The sequence below is a fragment of the Podospora anserina genome, chromosome 6 (assembly GCF_000226545.1).
Source record: "Podospora anserina S mat+ genomic DNA chromosome 6, supercontig 2".
NCBI classification, from domain to species: Eukaryota; Fungi; Ascomycota; class Sordariomycetes; order Sordariales; family Podosporaceae; genus Podospora; species Podospora anserina.
The window spans coordinates 1,109,847-1,133,647 of NW_001914857.1; the positions used below are offsets into that span (position 1 = coordinate 1,109,847).

General features: G+C 52.9%; 7 protein-coding genes and 1 pseudogene across 8 annotated transcripts, besides 3 other annotated features; 4 read left to right on the forward strand and 4 right to left on the reverse strand.

Annotated features, from left to right (window-relative positions):
- Positions 1–1,285: 1,285 nt before the first annotated feature.
- On the forward strand, positions 1,286–3,503 carry PODANS_6_3340 (uncharacterized protein; the record flags this gene model as incomplete). The annotated part of the gene is made up of 4 exons (XM_001910123.1): positions 1,286–1,909; positions 1,975–2,700; positions 2,760–3,314; positions 3,369–3,503. The coding sequence occupies 4 exons, from the start codon at positions 1,286–1,288 to the stop codon at positions 3,501–3,503; spliced, it is 2,040 nt and encodes a 679-aa protein (XP_001910158.1).
- A 1,319-nt stretch (positions 3,504–4,822) lies between these two features.
- PODANS_6_3335 (uncharacterized protein) lies at positions 4,823–5,186 on the forward strand (the record flags this gene model as incomplete). Its single annotated transcript, XM_001910124.1, has 2 exons — positions 4,823–4,951; positions 5,013–5,186. The coding sequence occupies 2 exons, from the start codon at positions 4,823–4,825 to the stop codon at positions 5,184–5,186; spliced, it is 303 nt and encodes a 100-aa protein (XP_001910159.1).
- A 1,347-nt stretch (positions 5,187–6,533) lies between these two features.
- On the reverse strand, positions 6,534–7,888 carry PODANS_6_3330 (uncharacterized protein; the record flags this gene model as incomplete). Its single annotated transcript, XM_001910125.1, has 2 exons — positions 6,534–7,525; positions 7,582–7,888. The coding sequence occupies 2 exons, from the start codon at positions 7,886–7,888 to the stop codon at positions 6,534–6,536; spliced, it is 1,299 nt and encodes a 432-aa protein (XP_001910160.1).
- Positions 7,889–8,553: 665 nt separating this feature from the next.
- PODANS_6_3320 (uncharacterized protein) lies at positions 8,554–11,108 on the reverse strand (the record flags this gene model as incomplete). Its single annotated transcript, XM_001910126.1, has 3 exons — positions 8,554–9,129; positions 9,185–9,600; positions 9,668–11,108. The coding sequence occupies 3 exons, from the start codon at positions 11,106–11,108 to the stop codon at positions 8,554–8,556; spliced, it is 2,433 nt and encodes an 810-aa protein (XP_001910161.1).
- Positions 11,109–11,645: 537 nt separating this feature from the next.
- On the forward strand, positions 11,646–12,652 carry PODANS_6_3310 (annotated as a pseudogene; the record flags this gene model as incomplete). Its single annotated transcript has 5 exons — positions 11,646–11,820; positions 11,880–11,993; positions 12,048–12,147; positions 12,245–12,515; positions 12,587–12,652. Coding segments are annotated over 5 exons (726 nt in total).
- Positions 12,110–12,121: a sequence feature (erreur de traduction).
- A 627-nt stretch (positions 12,653–13,279) lies between the features above and the next one.
- Positions 13,280–13,406: a sequence feature (rRNA 5S).
- A 364-nt stretch (positions 13,407–13,770) lies between these two features.
- Positions 13,771–15,186, reverse strand: PODANS_6_3300 (uncharacterized protein; the record flags this gene model as incomplete). Its single annotated transcript, XM_001910128.1, has 1 exon — positions 13,771–15,186. One exon carries the CDS (start codon positions 15,184–15,186, stop codon positions 13,771–13,773), a length of 1,416 nt encoding a protein of 471 aa, XP_001910163.1.
- Positions 15,187–17,158: 1,972 nt separating this feature from the next.
- On the forward strand, positions 17,159–21,138 carry PODANS_6_3290 (uncharacterized protein; the record flags this gene model as incomplete). Its single annotated transcript, XM_001910129.1, has 2 exons — positions 17,159–17,485; positions 17,545–21,138. 2 exons carry the CDS (start codon positions 17,159–17,161, stop codon positions 21,136–21,138), a joined length of 3,921 nt encoding a protein of 1,306 aa, XP_001910164.1.
- A 917-nt stretch (positions 21,139–22,055) lies between these two features.
- Positions 22,056–22,107: a repeat region (rgion duplique sur le chromosome 1).
- A 36-nt stretch (positions 22,108–22,143) lies between these two features.
- PODANS_6_3280 (uncharacterized protein) lies at positions 22,144–23,142 on the reverse strand (the record flags this gene model as incomplete). The annotated part of the gene is made up of 1 exon (XM_001910130.1): positions 22,144–23,142. A coding segment is annotated over one exon (999 nt), but the record flags the coding sequence as incomplete, so codon positions are not given.
- Between the last annotated feature and the right edge of the window lie 659 nt (positions 23,143–23,801).

Consider the following 23,801-nt stretch of genomic DNA (forward strand, 5'->3'; position numbering starts at 1 on the left):
AACGCACGGTCAGCAGAGAAACGGGCGACGACGTGCAACGAAGCACCTCACGGAGAGTCAATGGTGTTCAGATGGGTTTTCCCGTTGTTGGGATGAAAGCTGGCGGTAGGTAGTGGGGTGGCTGGCTGGTGGTGGCCTAAAAGAGGAGGCGGTGGATGGATTACGAGAAGGTTTGTCCATCTGCCAATTGTTGCGCTCTCGCTGGTGTCTGCTGAAGATTGTGACCCTCAATCAGATGGGGCCCTTCTCCCACTGTCTGGTTCCACCCAGTGAGGGGTGCTTCTTGTTCCAAACGGGCTAGGCTGTGTCTGATACCCCTGCAAAAGAGGAAACCCTGTAAGCCATGTGCCTTGTTCGGCATAGCATTCGCTCCACCACATGGCTCCTGTGCTTCCCGCACCCTGCCCGTTCACTCGCTGCTCCCCCTCGGCGCTCCGTCACCGCGGTCACCGCCCACAGTTTTTTTCAAGCCACCGCCTTGCGAGGGGGGGGGAAAAAACCAGAAGGGAAACCGCCACATGAAGGTCGGCGGTAGCACTGCAAGTGGCGGTCGTCATTCAACGAGAAAAAAAGAATGGGAGCGATTGGAAGGGCCGAGTTCCACGCGACTGCAGCTCGCTTGGGGGGAGGAGCGGGTACACCTTCATGCTGCAACGCCGTTGATGATATTCCTGGGCCTCCTCCACAAAGCGGTAAGAAGGGCTGCGGTGTCTGACCTGGGGGAGGGGAGGGCTACGTCCAAGTTTTATATCTTGATATTGCAGTTGGTTGGTTGATGGCAGTTTCCGACCTAACCCAGCGCTACGTCCGGGGCTGGTGAGATGCTGAAACACGGCCATGCGCTGGGATTTGAGCTGTAATATCAGCCACTTTTACCTGGCAAGCAAGCACCAAGTGAAAGGGGCACCGTGTTCACGGCGTCCGGCGTCCGGCGTCCGGAAAACAAACAAAGAAAGGACAGCCCAAGTTTCGCTAAACGGCAAGCGGCAGAGGCGGGCAGGAAGAGAGAGGGAGAAGAAGGAGAAGGTGAGGTGAGGGTACCTTGGCCAGTCGCTTGGCTTGGCTCTTGGGTACCTGTACATGACTTGGCGAGAGGTATTCCGCACTGCACCGACCTGGCCATGGGCCAAGAGTCCATAGCCCACCCCATGCACCCACGCTATTTTGTCTTGACCCCTCGAGCCCTCTTTTTATTTGAACCAGCCAGTCCCGCCGCGGCACGCACACCCTTCCCATAGAATATTCCACCGATTGCTTGCAATGTGTACGTAGCTGCTGCTAGTAGATGGCCGCGACGTCCAACAATAAAACATCGACCACATCGCCCACGGATACTAATCTTCAATCGCCCACCCTCCCGAGCGACAACCCCTCGCCTGTCGGTCCCGGTCTGTTGGCTACCCAAGTTCCAGCACTACAAGCCGCCGTGTCCACCTCCACTCCCGCTTACACTCCCACCACCACCACCACCTCCACCTCCGCCTTCACCTCCGCGCCATCACCGTCGCCATCGTCCACCATCGCCCACCGCCCACACCACTCCAGCAGCCCCTCCACCATCTCGTTGCGCGCGGCTGGTTTTCTGGGCTTCTTTGACAGAACGCTCTCGGGCAAATCCGAGCCCAGAGTCCGTTCGCGCCAATCGCTCAGCCGTCTTTCGACTGGCCCCGAGGCTCTCGCCACTTTTGCTGCCGTCAGTGGCATCCAGCCTGGCCAGTCGAGCCCCGAGAGACCTCCTCGCAGCATCCGATCGGCGTCGCAGTCGACCAGGAACCCCCCCTCTCAGCCTTACAGCGAAACCGACCCAAGCAGACCCGAACCGACTCTTGTCGGTCGATTGGACAACAAAATGCACCAAACATCGTCGAGGTTACTCCGCATGACGGATGATGATAGGCCGTTTACTAAAGTCAGTCTTTCTTGTTTGCAATCGCATTGTGCAGAGGTGGGCTCGGTCCTAACTAGCAAGTGTAGGACTTCAAGGATTTGTTTGCGACACTAATTGTCAGCCTTCTGCCACTGTCGGCCCATCGCGTACGACTGACCAAGATTGAGCACACCTTTTTGTCTGAAGATGCCATCAACAATCTCGGATCGCTCAAATTCTCCCAATCCAACCGCATGCCTGATCCCAAGGACCCCTCCAGGATTGTGACAACCACCACCACAACGACGTTCTCCATGGCTAAGGACATGGCCCGTTCGATTTGCCAGAGGTTTCTGGAGGCGCGGTTTATCGAGTCGGCGGACGGGAGGTATCAGCAAGTATACACAATGAAGGGCTCGGTATGGCAGCTCACGCCTAAGGGCATCTCTATTTTGGACCGCTTCTGCTCAAGGAACGGCATTCAGCAAAAGCAGGTGGCCGAGCTCGTCGGTGCCTCGCTCCCACAGCTGGTATCTCTGGAGCGCGATGGGCAAACCGACAAGCTCCTCACAGACCGGGGAACTATCGAGGTTATCTTCAGAAGATTCATCGGCGCTAACGGCCCCAATGTGAAGAGCAGCGTCAGCTCCGCCGACTCGGACTCGTTGAGCGACTACAAGGATGGCCTTACTGGGGTCAAGATGGCCGCGGAACGCAAGGTCGGAGGAAAGACGTTCAAGGATACCTTTACCGGAAAGTCAAGCAACGGATTGGTTGATGGACTGCTCGACCACGGTCTGACCGCCGGGAAACTTATTGGAGATCGCTTCTCTGTTTGTGGAATACGACCTTATGGAGGCTTGTCCAGCAAGATCGCTCTCACATGTCCCAGTATCCCGCTCACAACCTTTTTCAACCAACAAAGCATGCCATTTATCAGGTTACGGCCAAGGGTAGGGATCTCGTGAACGGGGCTCTGGCCAGGGGGCGGCCATCAGAAAGCGACGGCCACAACACTAGAAGTGGTATCGCCAAGGATTCGAACACGCAACGTCTGGACAAGATTCTCAACGACCCCGCGCTGCGGTTGCTGTTCCGCGAGAACCTCCGTGAGACGCACTGCGAGGAGAACCTGTCCTTTTATATCGACGTGGACGAGTTTGTGCGCCAGTGCAGGACGGCCATCAAGTCGGTGCAAAGGACCCCTGCCAATGTGTCATCTCTGGATGGGATCAAGGAGATTATGGCCCAGGCTTATGGCATCTATAACGCATTCCTGGCTCCCGGTTCTCCCTGCGAGCTCAACATTGACCACCAGCTGCGTAACAATCTCGCCACCCGCATGACCAAGGCAGTCGGGCAGGATGTTGCCATGATTGATACGCTCCACGAGGTCACCGCTCTGTTCGAGGATGCTCAAAACGCCGTCTTCAAGCTGATGGCTAGTGTACGTTTTTATTCTCCCGCACATCATGGTACTCTTTGCTAACAAAATCTCCAGGATTCCGTCCCCAAGTTTTTGCGCAGCCCAAAGTACGAGCAGACATTGAAGAACTACAACTTTGACACGATCGGAGCCACCCACGGCCAGCCCCGTGTACCAGAACGGAGTCAAAGCAGGTCGAATCGCAAGTGACAGCCCAAACGACTCTTGTCGTTGAGGCTTTTGCGGCCCCCACTTTTTTGGCAGGATATGCAGTGAACAGGATATGTATCCTTCACGCAAATTCAGAACAAACTCACTGGCAGTATGCATTTGATGTATAGCCAGATAATACGAACACGCTACAAGAAATATTCTATCGTCGAGTTCTATTTCGGTGGGGGTGTGTACCAATCATGACTTGTCCGAGCTCATTGTTTGTGTTGACGAATAGAATATTTTATTTTTTTGCGTTGTCTCGTCTTTTTCCTGTCCGTTTGTCTCACTAATATAGTCATCGCGTTATGATATTCCCTTCTTTTTCTTCTTTGTTTGGGGAGGTCCTCTATGGGGATGTGAAGATCTCGTAATGGTGGGAGGGAAGGAAGGGAAATCACGTGGTCTTCGTTTTTCGTTTTGTCGGGAGGGGAGGGAGGGGGGGGGGGGGTGGGGGGATGGATGGATGGATGGATGGATGGACAGGTTGGTAGCATAGATTTTGGGGGAGGGAAAGGGGGGTTGAGGAAGCTGGTTGTATTGGCATTTACATATTATACCTTTTTCTTTTACTTACCACTACACACGTACACAACGTTTTTTTTTTGTGGCGGGGAGGGGGGTTCATCATTGCGAAGTTAAGGGGGGGTAAAGCGGGGAGGAAATGTAAATTGAAAATAGTGCGTGGGGGGGATATGCGGATGAAACATGGAGGCATTGTGTAGGACATGGCTGGGAGGAAGAAGATACTCAGAGAATGGGGGATAAGAAATGAAAACAAAGTATTAAACTTTGTTGCTGTGTTTTGTTTTTGTTTTGGTGACATGAGAAGAGGAAGTAAACAAACCTGATGTGAAAAGGGGGCGTAGGGAGGTAGGAATGCAATTTTCGCTTGGCGAGGCGTGAAGATGCCGTTTCATGTTGGAATGTATCCCCGCATTTCACTGAATAATTCCCAGCGTGCCGGTTAGGGTTGGTTATTGGATTGTTTTGGTGGATTGAACTGTTTATTGGCTGTGGATGGAATTGATGCACGGGTTTGAGGTGGTGTGATCCGGGGTGCTGGGACAATGTATGGTGGTTGCCATGCCATGGGCGTTATAATCTAGGGATGGACGACGGGCAAGATAAAAAGATGGGATGGGCGCGCAGTTATCGGAGGGGTTGGTTTTTTGTTTTGTTACTTACTGTCGTCCACGCTCATTATATCCCACGGCTTGAGACACACTACTTGCAAACACATCAAGACCAACATCTTTCAGGCAAGATACATTATCTACACTCACCACCACAACCACGTTATCATTATCGTCAAGATGCAGCTCCTCGCCCTTGTTCTCTTCGTCACGGCCACCTTGGCCGCCGCCAGCACAGAGCAACAGCCCTTCCGCAGACAGGTCGGCTCCAACTCGACGCTTGTTGTCGTGCAAGCGGCTGAGACTGGTGTATGTTTTCGCCTTCATTTCCCTCCTCTTACTCCACTGACACTGACATATCATCCTCCAGGCCTTCCGCGCAGGCGCCCCCCTCCCAACAGACGGCCTCGGCGCCGGCCGCTTCGCAGGTGACAGCGGATCTGGCTTCTTCGAGGTCTCGGGCGCGCCCAGCTCAACATTCACCGCAATTGGAGGGTTGCTGGGCGTGGTTAGTGCTGTGGTAGGCGGTGTTATGCTGCTCTAAACCTACCCGATCAGCACATGTCACCACAACCTCCTATTTGGCACCGCTACTTGCCCTCCCTCTCCCAAAAAGTAGCTCGCCTCTCCCTCCCCCTGACCCCTGACACATGACCATCATCACCATCCCCGCACATGGCCCATCCCAAATCTCATCTCCCCGTCGCCACGTGTCCCCGAGCACTCTCGGGCTTCCATTCTCCAAAACAATCAAAGCGAGCGAACACGAACGGACTTTGATCCGTTCCGTTCCCCCTTCTCTATCACGCGGGCGGGGGACGGAACGGAAACGGGCTCGGTACTTCGGCTTTAGCTCGTCATGGATTGATTGTGTGTGGCCTATTGTTTGTCTGTTGTTCATTGCCGTTCTTTGTTGTACGGGTCCCGAATCCCCGGGTTTAGTCGCCGGTGAGGGAAGGGAGCGGGAACTTGCCATTGATTATTGTGTGACTCTTCGGGTATCTCCGAGGCTTGGTTTTTAGAGAAGGGGTTGTTTTATTTTTTTTTATTTTTTTTTATTTTTTATTTATTTTTTGTTTTTAGGTTTACTGTGGCTTCTGTTAGGGAGGAAAACAATCAGTGTCTGTCTGGGATTGGAGTTTGGGGCTTTCTAGGGGCACACATATTACTCTTGCTTTTTTTTCTTGGGAGGGAGGAGATTCATGTACTCTATTCGTTATTCATGTAAGGAAGATACACAGGCTGGTTATGTGTTAAGAATTTGAGATTGGGTTGGAAAGAGCGTGTTCAAGGGGAGTGTTGTTACCAGTTCCGAGACGAGGGGCTATAGCCTCGCTGGCGCGTATCGACCATTGCTGGGTTCAAGCATAGGATGCCTTTCCGGAGACCCTCCCAAACCGGGGTCCATTCCTGACCATATCTTTGTCCCCTTCCACACCTTCCTCCCTTCACAGCCTTACCCTTATCACCATCACTATCACATGGCTCAGTCTCATCTCTCTCGTCACAATAGGTAGATGCAAAAGACAGAAAGATTCGCAATAGGGGTATCTACAACCAAAAATCTACATCAAACAGCAAACTCACAAACTTCCCAGTACATCCACCCCGTATCCTCCGTCCCCGTTCCAAACCCCAATTCCGGTCCCGAAAAAACAGGCGTGGCTTGGCGGCCGGGAACTTCCCTACTATCTACAGACCCAAGTACCTCTACCCCCCCAACCCAAACAAAGAAAGGCTTATCACCACCAACTCGCAGTCACTACACCCGCCCAGATCCAGCCCCAAGTTCTCATAACCCCGCGATAAGAACAATCAAATGATGCGATCCCTCAGCCTACCTCCATACCAAAAGTCCCCTAACCAGCAACCCACCACCTACCACAGGAAGCTAAAGCACCTCCGGAACAAAAGGCCCCCTCAACGTAGCGCTGCTCTGACTCCCCCTCTTCTCCTTATTCGCAATCTGCGAAGGGAGCAACTCGTCATAGGGGTTCATCTCGGGGTACTCCTGACCAACATCTGACCCAGCCCGACTCCTTGGCCCAGGGGTAGCACCATCAACAGACTTGACGCTCCCCTCCGAGCAAGCCCTCTGATGCCTCCCCCCCAGCGCCTGCCAGAGCGCATCCTGGGGTATCTCCTTCTTGTTCACGTCCGGTGTGCTATGCTGCGGCACCCTCAAGGGGTCAGGGACGAGGGTTCTATCCACCGGTTGGGTCGAGTGTTCGTTTCTCAGGGGGTGTCGCTGAAATCGTTGATCCCAGTAGTCTTGTCGTGACTCTTCGAAATAGGGCGTCTCTGGATAAGGAACGGTAGGCGTCGGACCGGAGAATTGGATCTGCACTGTTGGCTGCGGCGGTAGGGGGTTACATGTTTGAATGGTAGCTGGCTGGAAACTATGATACCCCATCGGAGGAGGGCTCTTAACCGACTGCGGCGGACTAGTCAAATTGCTCAGACTAGGCGACCAGAGCGGGCTCGTCTGCGCGCTGTAACAGGACGGAGATGACTGCGCGCTGTGCGTGGAGGATGACGCTGAACTGGGGCGGCTGTTTGGGGCGGAGGTGCTCATGTTTTGGCTGAAGCTCGGGGTGCGGATTGTGTTGTCGGTCGTGGAGATCCGGTTTGCATTGCTTGGGGTACGGATTTGATTCCCGGGCTTGTTGCTGGCGATTTCGGCCTTAATTTTCAGCCTGTCAACGAGCGCGGCGTGGGATTTCTTGAGTGTCTTTTTCACGAAACCTGCCATGAAGACGTTGCACTTCATGTTGACGTCCTCGCGGATGTAGAGACCGATAGGGGGGAGGTTGAGGCCGAGTTCGGACGGTTGGGGAATTTCGCCTGGGAGGCTGCCGCCTACGGACCATTTATCGCGGATGGCTGGGGGGCCTGAGGTTAGTGATGGGTGTGATGTGGTGGAAAGAAAACAGACATACTCAGCCCTGCTGGCGCATAGCAGTGCGTCTGCACCCCGTCGGGCAGATCATGGAACGCGCATGTGTAAGTGACATCCCCCGTTACAAGCCCGCCAGGTAAATACGAGATCTTATCTGTGAGAGAAAACCACTGGCAGTTGAGCTCATCTGGGCTTGCGTGAGGTGGGGGAGGAATAGGATGTCGCTCCTTGACCAGCGGGTTCAAATCGATCATCTCCTCATGGTCGTGGAGGAAGTTGACGACCACCTCCCGAGTGATGTTCGGCGGCAGCGGCGTAACCGTTGTAAACACTGTGCGTTTCGACATCCTGGAGTCGTGGGTGGTAGATCTTTTGCGGAAAACAAACAACTCTATTTTTTCTGGTCAACAAAAGATATCTAGGTAGGGTAAGTATATAGGTAAGGTAAATGACGGGAGAGCGGCGGGGTGGTGAGTGTGTCCAGGGACACCACCAACAGAAGTGTCAAACGAAACGTCATGGCGGCTGTGTTCAGGTAGACAGAAAGTCCCTTCCAATCGGCTGTGGCGTTGCCGAACTTGGCCCTTTGTTGCTTTCTTTGTTTCTGACTTGCCTGCTGCTGGCTGGGCTGCTGCTGCTGCTGCGCTCCAACCTGAAAACGTGGTCGGCAGTGCAGCAGCCAACCAACTCGGAAATAGCGACCCTCCTTCTGCAGGCCCAGTGCCACCGTTACACCAACAGGGGTTCAGATGTGCTGTTGCTGAGTGGCGCAACCCCAGACTCGCCCGCCAAAGCTTATCTCAGCCGTTCCAACGAACCGCTGTTCGGTCCCAGATCATCGGATCATCAACACCCGGCTGTTGGCCACATGGACCCTCGGGAGCCAACATGTCATAGTGTGCGATTTCCCGCAAGACATACTGTATTGGTGCAAATACATATATTCACCATCCCTCTAACCGGCCGACAAGCGCCATCATTACAAATCATATAAGTCGTAGGCTGAGCATCCTCAGATCTCCTTGCACCAGCGCGCCAAAACCGCATTGAGTTTTACCGCCGCCGGAATCTCCTCGAGTGCGACATCCAGCTTCCACATCTTGGAGTCCAGCCCGCTCAGACCAGCTGTTCCTCTCCCTCCCGAAGCCGCCGGCACAAGGAGACCGAGCGCAACTAGCCGCTCCCAGGCCATTCCTGCGATACCACGACCCCACACTCTTGTTCCGCCTCCAAGAACGAGAAGTCCCGAGCTTGCCGTCTGAGCTCGCTGCTTACTCATGAGCGACGAATACTCGTCGTAAGCCATCGCGAAGTTTACCGTATCCGTATGTGCTACAATGTCCAGGCGCGCCGCTGCGATTAAGAGTGAGAGGTCTAGATCTGATAGTGATTCCAGCATGTGCAGTTTCGAGTCCGGTGGGTCCAAAGAAACAGCGATGCTGGGTGCTGGTATCCGCGGGAAGGGAGATGTTGGTGTTAAACCCGCCAAAGGCATGACACACGTCGTCAAGAAAGCAGAGGTCGACTTTGTGGTAGCAAAATATGACTCGAGGTGGTCTTTAAATCTCTGATCTTTGCTGTAGAGACGCTGCATTCGCCTGTTAGTACATGCGACTACATCCGCAAAGCTCATGGGAACTTACCTCGATCCGTTCGTTCCACCACTTCCAGAACTCTTCATGACCCTCCAGGGACTCATCAACACCCTCAGCTTCCATATCCTCCTCATCAATACTAAGTCCTTGCCTGCATACATCCCAGAATGCGGGAAGACTCTTTGGCAATGACAGATAGACATATCTGTGGCTGAATCGACTCTTGACTCTCTTCTCCAGACTCTCTACCACGTCGATCCTCGTCGTCAGACCAACAACCGCAATAGGCGCTTTCCGAGCCTGTGCAATATCAAACAGATTGTACAGAAGCGTTTGTCTGGCATGTGTGGCGAACAGATCGAACTCGTCTATCACAAATACAATCGACTTGGATGTGACGCCTTCGTGGGATTCGGCGATCTCCGAGGGATGCGACAACAAAGCTAGCAGAGAAGCCATCGTGTCTGCGTAGTTGCTCGTCTGTATTTAATCAGCATTTCCTCGTGTTGTTTCGTATAAGGCAGTCCAAACCTACCTTGTTAACAAGATCATCCTCCACAGCCATCTCCTTGCCCAACTGCCGCCAGATCTCCCTCAACGCCAGCTTATCATCAGTATGAATGAACCCATTGAGCCTTACGACGTGAAACTCCTCCTTATGTTGCTTAGACACATCAGAGATAACCGACTCTATCAGCGTCGTCTTGCCACACCCCCGCGCACCAATGACCAACATTGAGTTACCCTCACCAGCAACAATCGTCTGCTCCACCAGCTGAAACGTTTTCTCATACGCTTCGTTCTGCCCAAAAAGCTTGATCCGTCGCCTCCCAGAGCACCGATCAAGCAATACCCTTTGTGCCACACGCAAATGCTGTTCAAAATTGGGAATATCGGGCAGATCCTCAGCAACCTGCGCAACCGTCGCGGCTTTCATGTCTTGGAATGAAGCCCCCCTAACCTTTGCTGTATCGCCCACGCTCAGCATCCCTGCCGCTTTCTTCTCTGCACAGTCCTTGCAGAACCAGTCTCCCTTGGGAATCCTCGCAACGCCATAACACTTCTGATGAACAGCCATGTCGCAACTGTCACAAAACAGAATTTGGTTTCCACGTTTAGAGTCGGGTTTCGAGCAAACAGTGCAGACCTCATCATCTTCTTCCTCCTCGCTCTCTTCCTCCTCCGCCTCGTTTTCGTCCTCGGGCCCAACTTCGCCATCAAGTCCCAGCCCATGCTTTTCCCCTGTCTTCTTCGTCGGAGTACCCTCCTCATCTTCCTCACTTTCCTCCTCCTCATCATTTTTTTCCTTCGCAGCAAAAACAACATTCTTCTTTCCCCTCTTCCCATCCACTCCCTTTTCCTTTCTCGGCGTAAGTATCCCCTTTGGAACCGTGTGCATCCCACCACCCCGTAAGCTCGTCGCCGCTTTCCCTGAGAGCTTCTTTGTCGTGGTGACATCGTCCTCCTCCTGCTCCGCGACAGGTTCCGCCGCGACTGGCTTGTTAGGTGGCCGGCCTCGTTTTTTCTTCTCCGCTGGCGGTTCTTCCACATTCTCTTTATCATTTCGAGGAGCAGAAGTGACAGATTTTACCGTTGCCTTGCGCTTTGTGGCAGGAACAGTGGTGGTGGTGACTTCAGCAGAACTCAACTCATCCTCATCCGAAGCTGGAAAGTCGTAAATGTTACTCTTTTTCTTGACCGATGATTGCCGTGTTTTCTTGGTGGCGGTGAGAGGTTTGGGCTGGGGTTCTTCCGAGTCGGGAGCCTCATCGGAGTTGTTTGCTGCCGCAGGAGCAGGTGCCACGCGACGCCCACGGGGTTTTGCGCCGTTTGTTGCTGTTGCTGTTGATTCCTTCGATACTCGTACTCTTTTCGCGGCTGTTGTTGATGATAGTTCTGGCTCATCTTTGTTTTGGGAGCGTGCTCTTTTCTTGCCTGCTGCTGCGGCGGTAGTGGTGCCGCGGGGTGCCATTGATGCTGAAAATGAGAGAGAAAAAAGAAAAATGTAGCTGCTATTCCAGCTTGATATTACTATGAAGGAGAAAGAAAAATGACAACAATGAGAGTTGGAAAGGTGTCAGGTGAATGAGCTGCAGGTTTTCATGAGATGGGCTCAGTCAGACAGGGCTGCCAGTCGCGTCTCAACTCAGGTGCGAAGCGCGTTGGACTGTTAATTGTTCGCTTATAAGGATTTAAAGTGGGTGCTTCAGGGGCTGGAGGGTGATGCAAATATCGATGGGAGCTTGGTCTGTGCAACCATTTCTGTATCATAATTATTGCTCTATTGAGGGTTGTCCAACGTCGATGCCTCACTTCACGAATGGGAATGGCCAATAAGTTGGGCAGACAATTGTAAGACGAGTGTTTGAGGCGTTCCTGCCTTGAATGTGGCTCCCCCATGCCTCCTTCCCAACGAAGCTCTTGCGCAACATAGCTCTTTCCCGGCAACGCTCTAGCACTGCAGGGCTCCTGCCCAGAGTTCCAGTCCCTGCCACAATGCTCCTTCCATATGTCGTTCCTTCCTGCAGTCAGTTTTTTGACAGTGCAAAATCATCGCCCTTTTGCCCTTTTGCACATTACCTCTTTAACACATTTCCACATTATCACATACATTGCACCCTTTGCACTTGAGCCTTTTGCACATTACATTACCCCTGCAAATGAGTATCTTCGTCTGGCCATCTGTAAGTAGAGGATGGTTTCTCCATGAGTATTCTCAAGAAGCTCACCCTCGACGTTGCAGGTTGCTTCTGGTCATTGCCGTGTGGCAAGAGACTCACCGAGACCGTAAACACCCATCACGAAGATGAAGATCACCATTCTCAGCGTCACTGCTGGCGTTCTGGTCCTCTTCGGTGTATGTACCGCCAAGTAACCAGTCAGTTTGGACATCACTAACAACCAAATACAGACTACCCAGGCCTTCGAGGTCCCGGACGTCGTGCCCGCTGTCACCTTCAACATGCCCATCAACATCACTGACAAGAACAACGCCACCGTCCCTATCACTGGTACGATATACCCCCCGCAAGACTTTTCTCTACTATTCCCTACATCCTTTCAAGGTAGTGAACCACAAACGTTCTTGCTAACCACCACATCCACCAGGCACCATCCAGCAAGCTGTAGCCAAAATGGACACCGACTACCCCGGCTGGAAAGCCGCCTTCCAGGTCCCATGCCCCCCCCCACACGTGGCCCCTCCAAGAAGCCCAAAAAGATCGACTGCTGGCCCAAGGGAGAAGAGAAGACCGTCACCATCAACATCGAGGATGGCATCGCGTACCTCTCGGATATGCCCGGCCTCACCCAGAACGACACCGGCCAGTGCGGCCGCGTGAGCTGCTCGTACAACTGGGCCATTCTCTGGCGCAACACCGTAAGCTTTAACCCTCAACTCACCCCATCTTTGTTAATTTCTGGTTTCTGACACGAGGCGAAAAAATACAGGATGTCAAGAAGAAGTACGTTCCGTGGCTGGACATTGCCGATTCTGCGTTTGATATCTGCCCTTGAGTGCAACTCCAAGGAGAGCCACGACTACGTCAGGGGCATGCCTACATGGATGGCAGGTGGACTACCATCGTTCGCAAGGAACAGTGCTGATCGCCTGCCGGCGGTTACAATGGGGATTGGCACCCTGAAAAGAACGATAGGGTGGGTGGGCATTCCATTCTCGGCACTTGGGGGACTTGATTGCGAGGGTGTACTTGGTTGGCTTTGGCTGATACTGGGAGTATCTCGCGCCTTGGGTAGTGGCTGGTTGGGGATAATTACCAGGTACCTAGATAACAAAGGATTGGGATCTGACTTTTCTCACATGAACTACTTTTTTGATTTGATCTTCTCCACCCGTGTATTTGTCAAGGGCGGGCAGACAACCGCGTCAAACCTGTTCCCGTTCAATGTTGATGAAAGCTATGAGTGAGCCATGCTTGCCACATTGCTCACTCCTGTGGGATGTATATAGTGATATAAGGATACGCCAAGGGATCACACAATGATTTAATGATTTCCAAAGCGTCATTTCATGATACCACCTCACAAGTCATGTTTCGTTGGCCTACTTCTTCCATGTTGACATACAAAAAGGGGGTGGGTGCCAAGACTTGTCGATGGAGTCAAGTGGAGTCCAAAAGTAGGCAAAAACATACAACACCGAGGATTCCCCAGTGGTCACCCACCTGAGTACTAGTTCGGCACTCAACTGCTTATCTAGGGGAGAACGGACGGGATCCCGAGCTTTCAGTTGGTTATGGTCGTATGTGATAGTTCTGCACAGGGTCGGGGAATATGAGGTGGCTCTCAATGCCTGGCCAGGAGGGCTGTTGCTTTTGGTGTCAGTTCAAGGTTGTGACAGACAATCCATTACACCAAAGACTGGCTTTCAAGTGATAGTTAGATTCTCGACCGTGTATCCTGGAATCTTGACTGCTGGTTCTTCAGGACATCTGGATCCGAGGCCTGCTGGCAGCCGCCTTCTCACCTCTCTATACATGGAGTCCTCTGGTCATTTGTCATGATGGGCTTCATGCCCACCAGTGACTATACGAAAGGCGACCCCATTTGAGCCTCAGGGTAGAGACGTTGAAAGTATCTTCGTGATGTCATTACTCATACAACCACCCCGCTCTCTACAAGCTAGCAAACAACTCCCCAAACCTCTCCCTCGCCTCCTTAACACAATCATTCGCATAAATCATCTTCTGCACGTCCGGACTAGCCCACTTGTCAGGCACCGACCCTGACTTTCCGTTCTCCTTAAATGCCTTGTCCCTCTCCTCCTTCGCCTTGCCCTCTCCCAAATGCAATACCCGTCCAGAGTGAGTCGCCAGATCCACCAGCGCGGTACAGTGCGGCTTCCGCAACAACTCATACACCTTCAATGTCTTGGTAATCGTCTCCCCATCGTGAATCTTCTCCGCCGGAATCTCGCTTACAACCTCGGCCAAGACCGCCCCGTCCTCAATGGCCATCGCCGCACCCTGACTGAGATGCGGAAGCGTGGCATGGCACGCGTCCCCAACAAGAGCAACCGACCCGTGAACCCAAGTAGGAAGAGGCTTGTGAATCCGCAGTTTCCACTCGCAGACTTCACCATCAGGTACGAGGTTAAGCATATCCTGCACCAGCGGGCAGAAAGTCTCAAACACCGACAGCATCTGCGATTTTGAGCCCTTGGTGGTATACGTCGCCGACGTGGCCGAGGCAAAGTTGGTATCCGGGTGAGCAGTCGAGATGTTGTAAATGTTGTGGTTAGAGACAGGATACGCAATAATATGCCTCCTCTCACCCACCCACCTCACCACAGTGTTGCTATTCAGCAACTTGATGAGCTCCGGAAAAGGGGCAAGCTGTTCCCTTGTGAGCATGATTCTATACGCAGCCTGGCCGGTGTCCTCCTCTTCCGTCTGCGTCAAGTTGTGCGACGCCCTGAGAAGGTGAGACCGGGTAAGGGATTTGATCCCATCCGCCGAAAGCAAAATATCGCATTCAACTATGAACTCCTCTTCCTGAGCACGGGACCTGAAAATCAACGTTGGCTTGGGGGAGAAGGACGTGATGTTGACAAGGGATGTGCCAAAGTGGAATTTGATCGCCGGTTCCTTCAAGCAGCCGTTATACAGACTCCCCGCGAGGTTGGAGCGGTGACCGGTGAGATGAGGAAACCCATATTTCTCACGAATGTCAGGCATGGAGACGTGGGCGAGCTCTTCGTTTGTGCTGCCCTGTCTGATGCTGGTGGCTTGGACGTCGGTGGCTTCGGCTTCGATCTCGGGGGCTACTCCGAGGCGGTCGAGGACGCGCATGACGTTTGGTGGCATTTGGATTCCCGCGCCGACGAAGCCGAGGTTGGAGGCAGTTTCGTAGACGGAGATGTTTTTGAAGCCCTTTTTGGCGAAGGCGAGGGCGGTGCCTAAGCCTCCCATGCCTGAGAGGGTTGTTAGAGATCTGGGGGTGGGTCTGGGGGTTGTTTTGAGGGGGGACGTACCTGCGCCGATGACGACGATGCGCAGGTCATAGACGTCTGCGGCCGTGGAGTGAGGCATCTTGATGTTGTTTTGGTGACAATGCTATTCAGGGGTAGGTATCTTTGGACTGAAATAGGGGGCAGGTGTTTAGCGATTTGTCCAAGAGGTGATGTTGTGGGATGTCACTGTGTCAAGAGCTGAAGCAGTCAACAAGAACGACGAGAAAATAAATGATATTCAACGGATATATAGCTTTCTACACGACCCGTGGGTCCATGCCTCGGCAGCTGGTCTGGTGGGCAATATCCATCACAGATTGGTGTGGACATTCGCGCTGTTGGATCAACAGCGGAACGGCAGTGGGGATGGCAAATGCATGTATATTTCTTACTCGCAGAATCACGGCATTCCGAACTCTTGAACTAAGCTTCTCTACCAGCTGCCAAAGGGTTCAGTTCAGATCGGAAGTGTGGGGTGAGTGAACTGCGGGCGTGCGGATGCGGGGAAAACTTGTCTCCAGCCGGCTGCGGGAGAAATCTGGATCGGGTCGTGGATCTTCCCCGGAGAAGCTGAGGAAAATGGATTTGCCGGAGTCGCGGTTGAGACTTCGGAATTGCAGCGTGGAAACACAACCAGGCCGGTCCTGCCGGTTGCCTCTGGGATCCTGAGGTGCAGACTAAGGCTTTGACCTGGGCCACCAGCTGGCCGCCCAAAGTGAGTGTTATAGCTACCGTAAATCCGTCGGCAATCTGCAGAGATAAAGTTAGAATGAAATGGAGAGAAGTCTCTGTTAAATTTGCAATGGCTACTAGACTGGTCTTCCACACATATCGACAATATGGTAGAAATATATCGACGTGGAAATCGGAGCTTTTAAAACCCCCGCATTTTGTGCTCTAGTGCATGTGCCACAGCTTATCCCCCGCATTCCAGCGGCCAGCCATCGCCGTCATCGGCCTTGTCAGCGAATTTGATGAGAACGTTATCTGATGGAAGTGGGCTTACTGGGATGGTAGGTAACAATAGGGAGCACTTCTCTGCCAGTACATATATATACCAAACCAGGTAGCCGGGACTGCGGAGGTTGAGATGCCGCGAATGCATAAAGCACTACATCATCGCCCGTAATCGTATTTATGCCATGTTTTCATTTGAGGTTATGCTGGCCATTGTGCTGCCCGAGACGGGCCTTCCCCACCAAAGGCAGGCGTGTGTGGGTCTTTTCAGATGAATGACGACGGGCCGCCCAACCACGCGGGAAGGGAAATGCTTGAAACATGTTTCACGGGAAGAGAGAGGGACGATTTCCTGGGACAAAGCAATCAGTAGCTAAAAACAGATGGAGTCACTATAGCAGCGATAGCTTAGCAGATCTGCTGGCAGATTTCAACAAAGGGAAAAGGTGAAGCGCGCGTCTATCTCTTGTGTCACTTGCCCCATCGAACAACGATTCGAGGGCGCGCGCCACAGGCACAATCATGGTTGCTCTCCAGGAACAGAGTGGCACAGTTGCAGCAAAGAGTGGGAAGCGATCAACTGGACAGCAGCAGCCGCCGACGTCACTTGCAGTTCCTGAGACGCAGCCAATCACACCCCTGTATTGGCCAAAATGCTCGAAGCGACCCAGCTGGCTAGCAGGGTTCCCATGGGGTTTCAAGCCGCCGTTGGGGGCCTCAAAAAGCTTCCAGGGCATCATTTCAACTCTGGAGCTCCTCTTATCTCAACATATCCATGAGTGCTGGCCGGCACGAGATCGACAAGAGCACCAAGCCGGGTCGACGGCCGTCCAGTTCCACCTAGTCATACCTCCGTACTTGTACACCGCAGTTCTGCTTTGGTTTTTATTATTGCTCAATCCTCGTCCTACTCAGCAAACACCTCCACCGCTCCCGTCTACAACGCGCCTTGACGGGAACTCTTAACACCACGCCGTGACAACCCCTTTTATGCATGGACTACGATAGTTGACCATCGCTCTCGCCGCGGCAGGTTCACGCTGCGGAGCTTCCACGATAACAATACGATCCATACATTCTTCTAGCCGCTCAACATGGCTACCCCTACCCCGGACGTCACCGACCCGGTGACGGAGACGTTATCGACGATAGCGTCGGTGTCCACGTCCCTCTTGGAAACGATATTGTCTTCGTCAACAGAGGCGCTGTCGACAACATCAACGCAGGCTGCCACGACAACGAGCAGCAGCGCAGCCGAGGCGCCTACTGGGCCAACAGACGGGCGGCCAGGATCAGGACAGCAGGACCGTGGAATAAGTTTAGTGGCTTTTGTGACTGCATTGGCCGCTTCGTTGATTGTTTTCGGAGTGCAGATGGGCTTCTTTTTGCTATTACGGAACAAGCTGGTCAGAATCTTGTGCGTACCTCCATCATCTCCGCCTTCATATCCAACCCCTCTTCTTTCTGTTGCGTTTCTAAGGCGCTAACTGGGTACCGCGATGATAGCAAGCCGAAAACCTACCTGGTTCCCGAACGCGAAAGAACAGAACCACCACCCGCCAGCCATTTTGCACTCATTTATAAGCTCATGGCGTTCAGGGATCGCGAGATCATCAAGAAATGTGGACTCGACGCCTACTTCTTCCTACGATATCTACAGACTTTACTGATCATCTTTATTCCTATCGCTCTCGTCGTCATTCCGATCTTGGTACCTATCAACTTTGTGGGCGGACTCGGCAAATCGGTTGTTGAGGATTTGAAGGATGATGATGGCAACCCTATCAACAAGACTAATCTAGACCTGCCAACCGGATTAGACACGCTAGCCTGGGGTAACGTTCCCCCGGAAAAGCAACATCGGAGATGGGCTCATCTGATCCTTGCGCTTCTTGTCATTATCTGGGTCTGCGGTGTGTTCTTCTTCGAACTTCGCGTATACGTCAAGATCCGACAGGACTACTTGACCAGCGCCGAACACAGATTACGAGCCTCGGCGAATACGGTCCTTGTGAGCTCCATACCGGACAAGTGGCTCAGCGAAGAGGCCCTGAGAGGTCTATTTGATGTGTTTCCGGGGGGCATTAGAAATGTCTGGTTGACGCGGGATTTCACACCACTCCTCGCCAAAATTCACAAACGCGATGCTATTCACAAGCAACTCGAGGCAGCCGAGAGCGACCTCATCCGGGAGGCGAAGCGCAGGCAGTTGAGACAGGCTAAGGAAGGCGGACTGAGGCAGCGCTTCACTTCTGAAGGCAGAGCAAATAAAGTTCAACGAGCACAACAAGCAAAGGCTCAGAACTTGGAGGCTCAACGGCGCGCTGAAGGCCCCGGAGGCTTGAGCGCCAACACTCCAAGAATCCCGCACAGTGTGCAAGAAGAGGTGGCGGAGGAAAAGAAGCCGGAGGGCGATCTCACTGATGTGCAGGAGGAGGGATCCGAGGATACCGAGGCCGATAATCAGCGCGGCAATCCTCTCACCAAAATTGGACGCGGCTTGGGTAAGGGCCTGGGCAAGGGCGCCGCGGTGGTCAGCGGGGCCGGACTAGGTATTCTCGGAGGAGCAAAGGCTGTCGGAAAAGGCATCGACAATGAGTTGGAAAGGTTTGGAGGGTTCACCGTGATCAATCAACCCGAGGGGCGAGCTCCGTCTCCTGGTAACTCGCCCACCTCGGATGTTTCGTCCCCACGAAGAGCCCAGATTGCCGTCGACGAGGACGACAAGCCTAGAACGTCGTACGCCTCCGAGAGGCCACTTACCCAGTCCACCAGGCATCAACACACGACATCCAACGCCACCAACGAGACCGACTCAAGGCACGACGATTTTAACCCCAGAAGCTTTGGAAACACAACTCGAAAGGCTACCAACATGGACGAGATGATTGTGAATAAGAAGACGTATTGGTTCCAGTTTTGGAAGCCACCAACTGGCAGCTATGCATCCCCAATCCCCCAGGGGTACGAGGGTGGCGAGTACCCGTGGATCAAGACAGAGAAGAAGTCATTCTGGGAGAAATTCAAGAGCTCATTGCCTTGGGTCGAAGATGAATCCGATCCGGTGGAATACCCACCGGCTTATAACTACGACTACAGGACGCACCCAGAAGATGGTGCTGAGTGGACGAAGTGGCTCAAACCAAAGAACCGCCCACAACACCGTGTCGCGAATTTCGATTGGACCCCTGACTGGTTGCCTGGTCTGCCTTTCATCAACAAGAAAGTCGACACCATCTACTGGTGCAGAGAACAGCTGGCCCAACTCAACATGGAGATTGAGCAAGACCAGCAAAACCCCGAACGCTACCCTGTCATGAACTCGGCGTTCATCCAGTTCAATCATCAAGTGGCTGCCCATATGGCTTGCCAGTCAGTAACTCACCACGTACCGAAACACATGGCACCCCGTATGGTTGAGATATCGCCCGACGATGTCATCTGGGACAACATGGCCATAATGTGGTGGAGCGCATGGCTTCGAAGGGCGGTTGTGTTTCTTGTCGTGGCAGGCATGATTATCCTCTGGGCTATCCCCGTTGCCTGGACAGCCTCGCTGTCACAAATAGACGCGTTGCTCAAGCAATATCCGTGGCTTAGCTTCATTAACAGCAGCGAGACACTCACGAACATCGTCAAGGCCGTGGCTGGTGTGTTACCCGCCATTGTGCTGGCCATCCTGCTGGCGCTTGTCCCTGTCGTCCTCGACCTTCTGGCGGAATTTCAAGGAGAGAAGACGGGATCCTTGAAGTCAGAAATGGTCCAGATCTATTATTTCGCCTTCCTCTTTACCCAAGTCTTCCTCGTTGTCTCTATTGCAGCAGGTACCTTCCAGGTCCTAGAGGAGCTGGGGAAAAGTCCGCAGGAAACGCCTAACATTCTAGCCCAGAACATTCCCAAAGCTGCTAACTACTTTTTCTCCTACATGATTCTCCAGGCTTTGTCCACGAGTTCGGGTACCTTGCTGCAGATCGGAACACTCGCCGTTTGGTATTTCTGGGCTCGGATCGTCGACAACACAGCGCGGGCAAAGTGGGTTCGGAACACGCAGCTCCCGCACATCAACTGGGGCTCCTTCTTCCCCGTGTACACGAACTTCGCCTGCATCGCCCTCATCTACTCTATCGCCGCGCCCATCATTTCCATCTTCGCCATCATCACATTTGGTCTTCTATGGGTTGCTCACCGGTACAATATGTTGTACGTCACGCGCTTCAAGACCGACACCGGCGGTGTGCTTTATCCACGAGCAATCAATCAGACATTCACCGGACTGTATGTCATGGAGCTTTGCCTCGTGGGTTTGTTCTTCTTGGCTCAGGATGAGAACAACAAGCCAGCCTGCATTCCTCAGGCTCTGATCATGGTTGTCACACTCTTTCTCACCGCGCTGTACCAATACATCCTTAATGCGTCGTTTGGTCCGCTGTTCCGGTACCTGCCCATCACCTTTGAAGACGAGGCTGTCCTCCGCGACGAAGCTTTCCGACGAGCACAGGAGCGCCGACTCGGCCTCTACGACGATGATGAAAATACCCATCTCAACGGCGTTAACGGCACCGGCGATGGCGAGGACATTGAGCTCGAGAAAATCGGCCAACACAAACGCTCCCACTCCCGAACGGGGACCGTCATGTCCAAGATGACCCACGCGGGACAGTGGGCTGCCAAGGGCGGAAAGCAGATTAGACGTGCTACTGGCAAGACTAACCAGGCGATCCGCACCGCGGCCGACTACCGCAAACAGAAGCGGCAAAAGGACCTCGAGGCTCAGCGCGCGATGGGTGATGCTTTGTACGGGGGTTATTGTGATGCTGTGGAGGACTTGACGGCGGAGGAGAGGGATGTTTTGGTACGCAAGGCGTTTCAGCATTCGGCGATGCGGGCGAGGAGGCCGATTGTGTGGATTCCGAGGGATGATTTGGGGGTGAGCGATGACGAGATTGGGAGGACGAATGAGTTTAGCCAGTATATTTCGATTACGAACGAGGGGACGGCGCTGGATAGCGAGGTGAGGGTGGTGTATGGGAAGAATCCGCCGGACTTTTCGGATGTGGATTTGATTAACCTATGAGGAAAAGGGGTGAGGAGGATGAAGTTGATGATAATGGGATATATGATGGGGGCGGTAGAGACGGGGGGTTGTACAGATAATTGTGAAAGGGAAATACCCAGGTGTTGTTTTGTTTTGTTTTCTAATTGTGTTCTTTATTGCTTATTTTTTGGTTAGTAAGGAGGATGATACTGGATACAATTGGGTGGAGAGGGAGAAAAGAAGAAGAAGAAGAAAAGGAAGCATTAGACCATGCGTGGCATATCTGTAATGAAGCATACGGCATAGCATCATTTGTTTTTGTTGTAGATGTAGATGGGGTGAATAATGTTGGGGTATATATATCTTGGATCGCATTCTGGTTTTTGGGGCGCGTTTAGTGACTGAATGTTCAATTTGCATACCATACATGATAGACAGCGCTTGCTTGTTCAGGCGAAGGGAAGAAAGTTATACCATGTCTCTGCTCTAAAGCTCGTGTTTCTGGCCGAGGTATTACTTGTTCCAATCTTTCATCGAGTCAGGACGAAGAGATTCTTGTGAGGCTGGAATCAATTGTCGTCGGTCAGTGATGGGAAAAAAGACTCTGAGGACATAATCCATGATACAAAATTACACTTTCATTCTTGATCTACAATACGAGTAATGCGACACAAACGCCACAACTAAAAGCCAGACAACCCATCATGAAAACATAAGGTTGAAAAGAAAAACAAAACACCAAAGACTTTTAACCGAATCAAGAAAACCAAGCCAAACGCAATAATCTATCAAACGTATAGAAACGCATAGAAAACCATAACTCATGCTGTCTAGTCGTATCACAATCTCAACATCTCACCTGTCATGGTTTCCCATGCCTAGGGTTAGGGTTCCAGTCTGGTTGAACCAGGATGCTCCGAGCCGGGCAGGGTTTGGTCATTTGCTTCCTGTACCTAGCTTTTCCCTCTCTTAGCTTCCTCACGCGACCTTGTTGTATCGACCTCAGTTGCTAACATAACCATTTTTTCATCAACATTTACACCTTCAAATCTCCGCCTTTCTGACCTTCTCCCCTTTCTCCTGCAACCTCTTCCCATCCTGCTGCATCCTCTCGCCCATCTTCTCACCCGCCTTACCAACCTGATCCTTCAGGCCAACCACCTCCTCCATAATCCAGTTTCCCGCCTCTCCCACAACCCCATTCACCACCCCTTTGGCATCGTCCACAACTCCATTCACAACCTGCTTCGCGTCACCCACAACACCACCCACAACCTGCCTGCCCTGCTGCACCACCTCCCGTCCTTGATCCATAACCTCTCTTCCCTCCTGTCTCAGCTCCCGTCCTTTCTGCTTGCCGATCCCCACCGCCTCATAGGCAAGCTGCATCAAAGGGCCGAGAACGATTGCTCCAAAAACGCAAAAGACAGCGGTACATACCTGCCAAATGCCGTACATCATGGATCCCGGGGCGAGGGAGATGAACTTGAGGAACTCCGTGACCTGGTAGAGATCCTCCTGGTGGGTGATGTAGTACTTCACATCACCCTGACCACTCTGACCCTGACTGCCGCTGGCGGTGCCACTCTGCTTCAACTTTTGCAGCTTATTGCCGCCATTGGCTCCAGCAGGGACGGTGATTGGGCTGGAGGGGGCAGACGCCTCTCCTGCGGCGACCTCGCTGAAGGAGGGCTTCTCCCCTTCCTGGATGAGATGACGGGTCTCAGAGGCAGCGTCATAGAGTGTCTCGCCGTCGGTAGAGGCTTCACTGGGGGGATGATGGGGGAGGGGCTCGACGAGGAGGTTGGTAGCTGTGCCGTTGACGGTGGGTTGTTGCTGGGAAGAGAAAGAAGAGCGGGCCTCGAGGGAGAGGAGAGAGACGAGCTCTACCCGGCGGGCATTGTGGAAGGGGAGGAACCAGATGGAGAAGTCTTGGTTGAGGTGAACGTAAAGGGTGTTGGTCTTGTGGTCGAAGGCAACGGAGGTGATGGAGAGGGAGATGCGAGGGGAGAGGAGCTTGTACCTGTGACATACGAAGTTAGATCACAGTGGGATAAGGGCAAAGGGGAAGGAGGAAAGGGGAAGACGGACCATCGGTAGATGGCAATGATGAAAGCTCTGGAATCGAGGTTCGTGGTATTGGTGAAAGGAATCTGTCTATCTTTGAAAGAAGGCACCCGACAAAACGGGTGCGTAAAAGAAGCGCCCTTCGCAAAATATTTGAAAATCGTCCGTGCCTGCTCGTCCGCGTTGCCCTGGGTAAGGGAGCGGATCACGTTCTTGATATCGTTGACTGGGTGATCCATGATGTTCGTTGCTGCTTGATGTTCTTTAACTCTTGTTCTTGTTACAGTGGAAGTTGAAGTTGAGGAGGAAAATTGCACGGGGATGTCCAATTCAAATAGTAACCCAAACGTCATGCCAGAGCTCTTACGGACCATCAAGCGCTTTCACATGCCACTGATAGCTTGACGTTTGCGTATGGAATGAACCACCTTCAAGCTCTCCTGGTGATGTCATTACCTCTCAAAGTGGGGTCCCGGAGATTTTCCAGCATGTGGGTAAGACACGGGAAGGCGCCGGGAAACGGCTCTAACGCAGGGGTTGATCGCCGGCTCCGGTAAGCGCCAAGCCCGGGCTTTTTGCTGCCGAAGCTTTAATCTGGTGGTGATGCCATGGTTGACATTAGTTCCTGCGGTAGC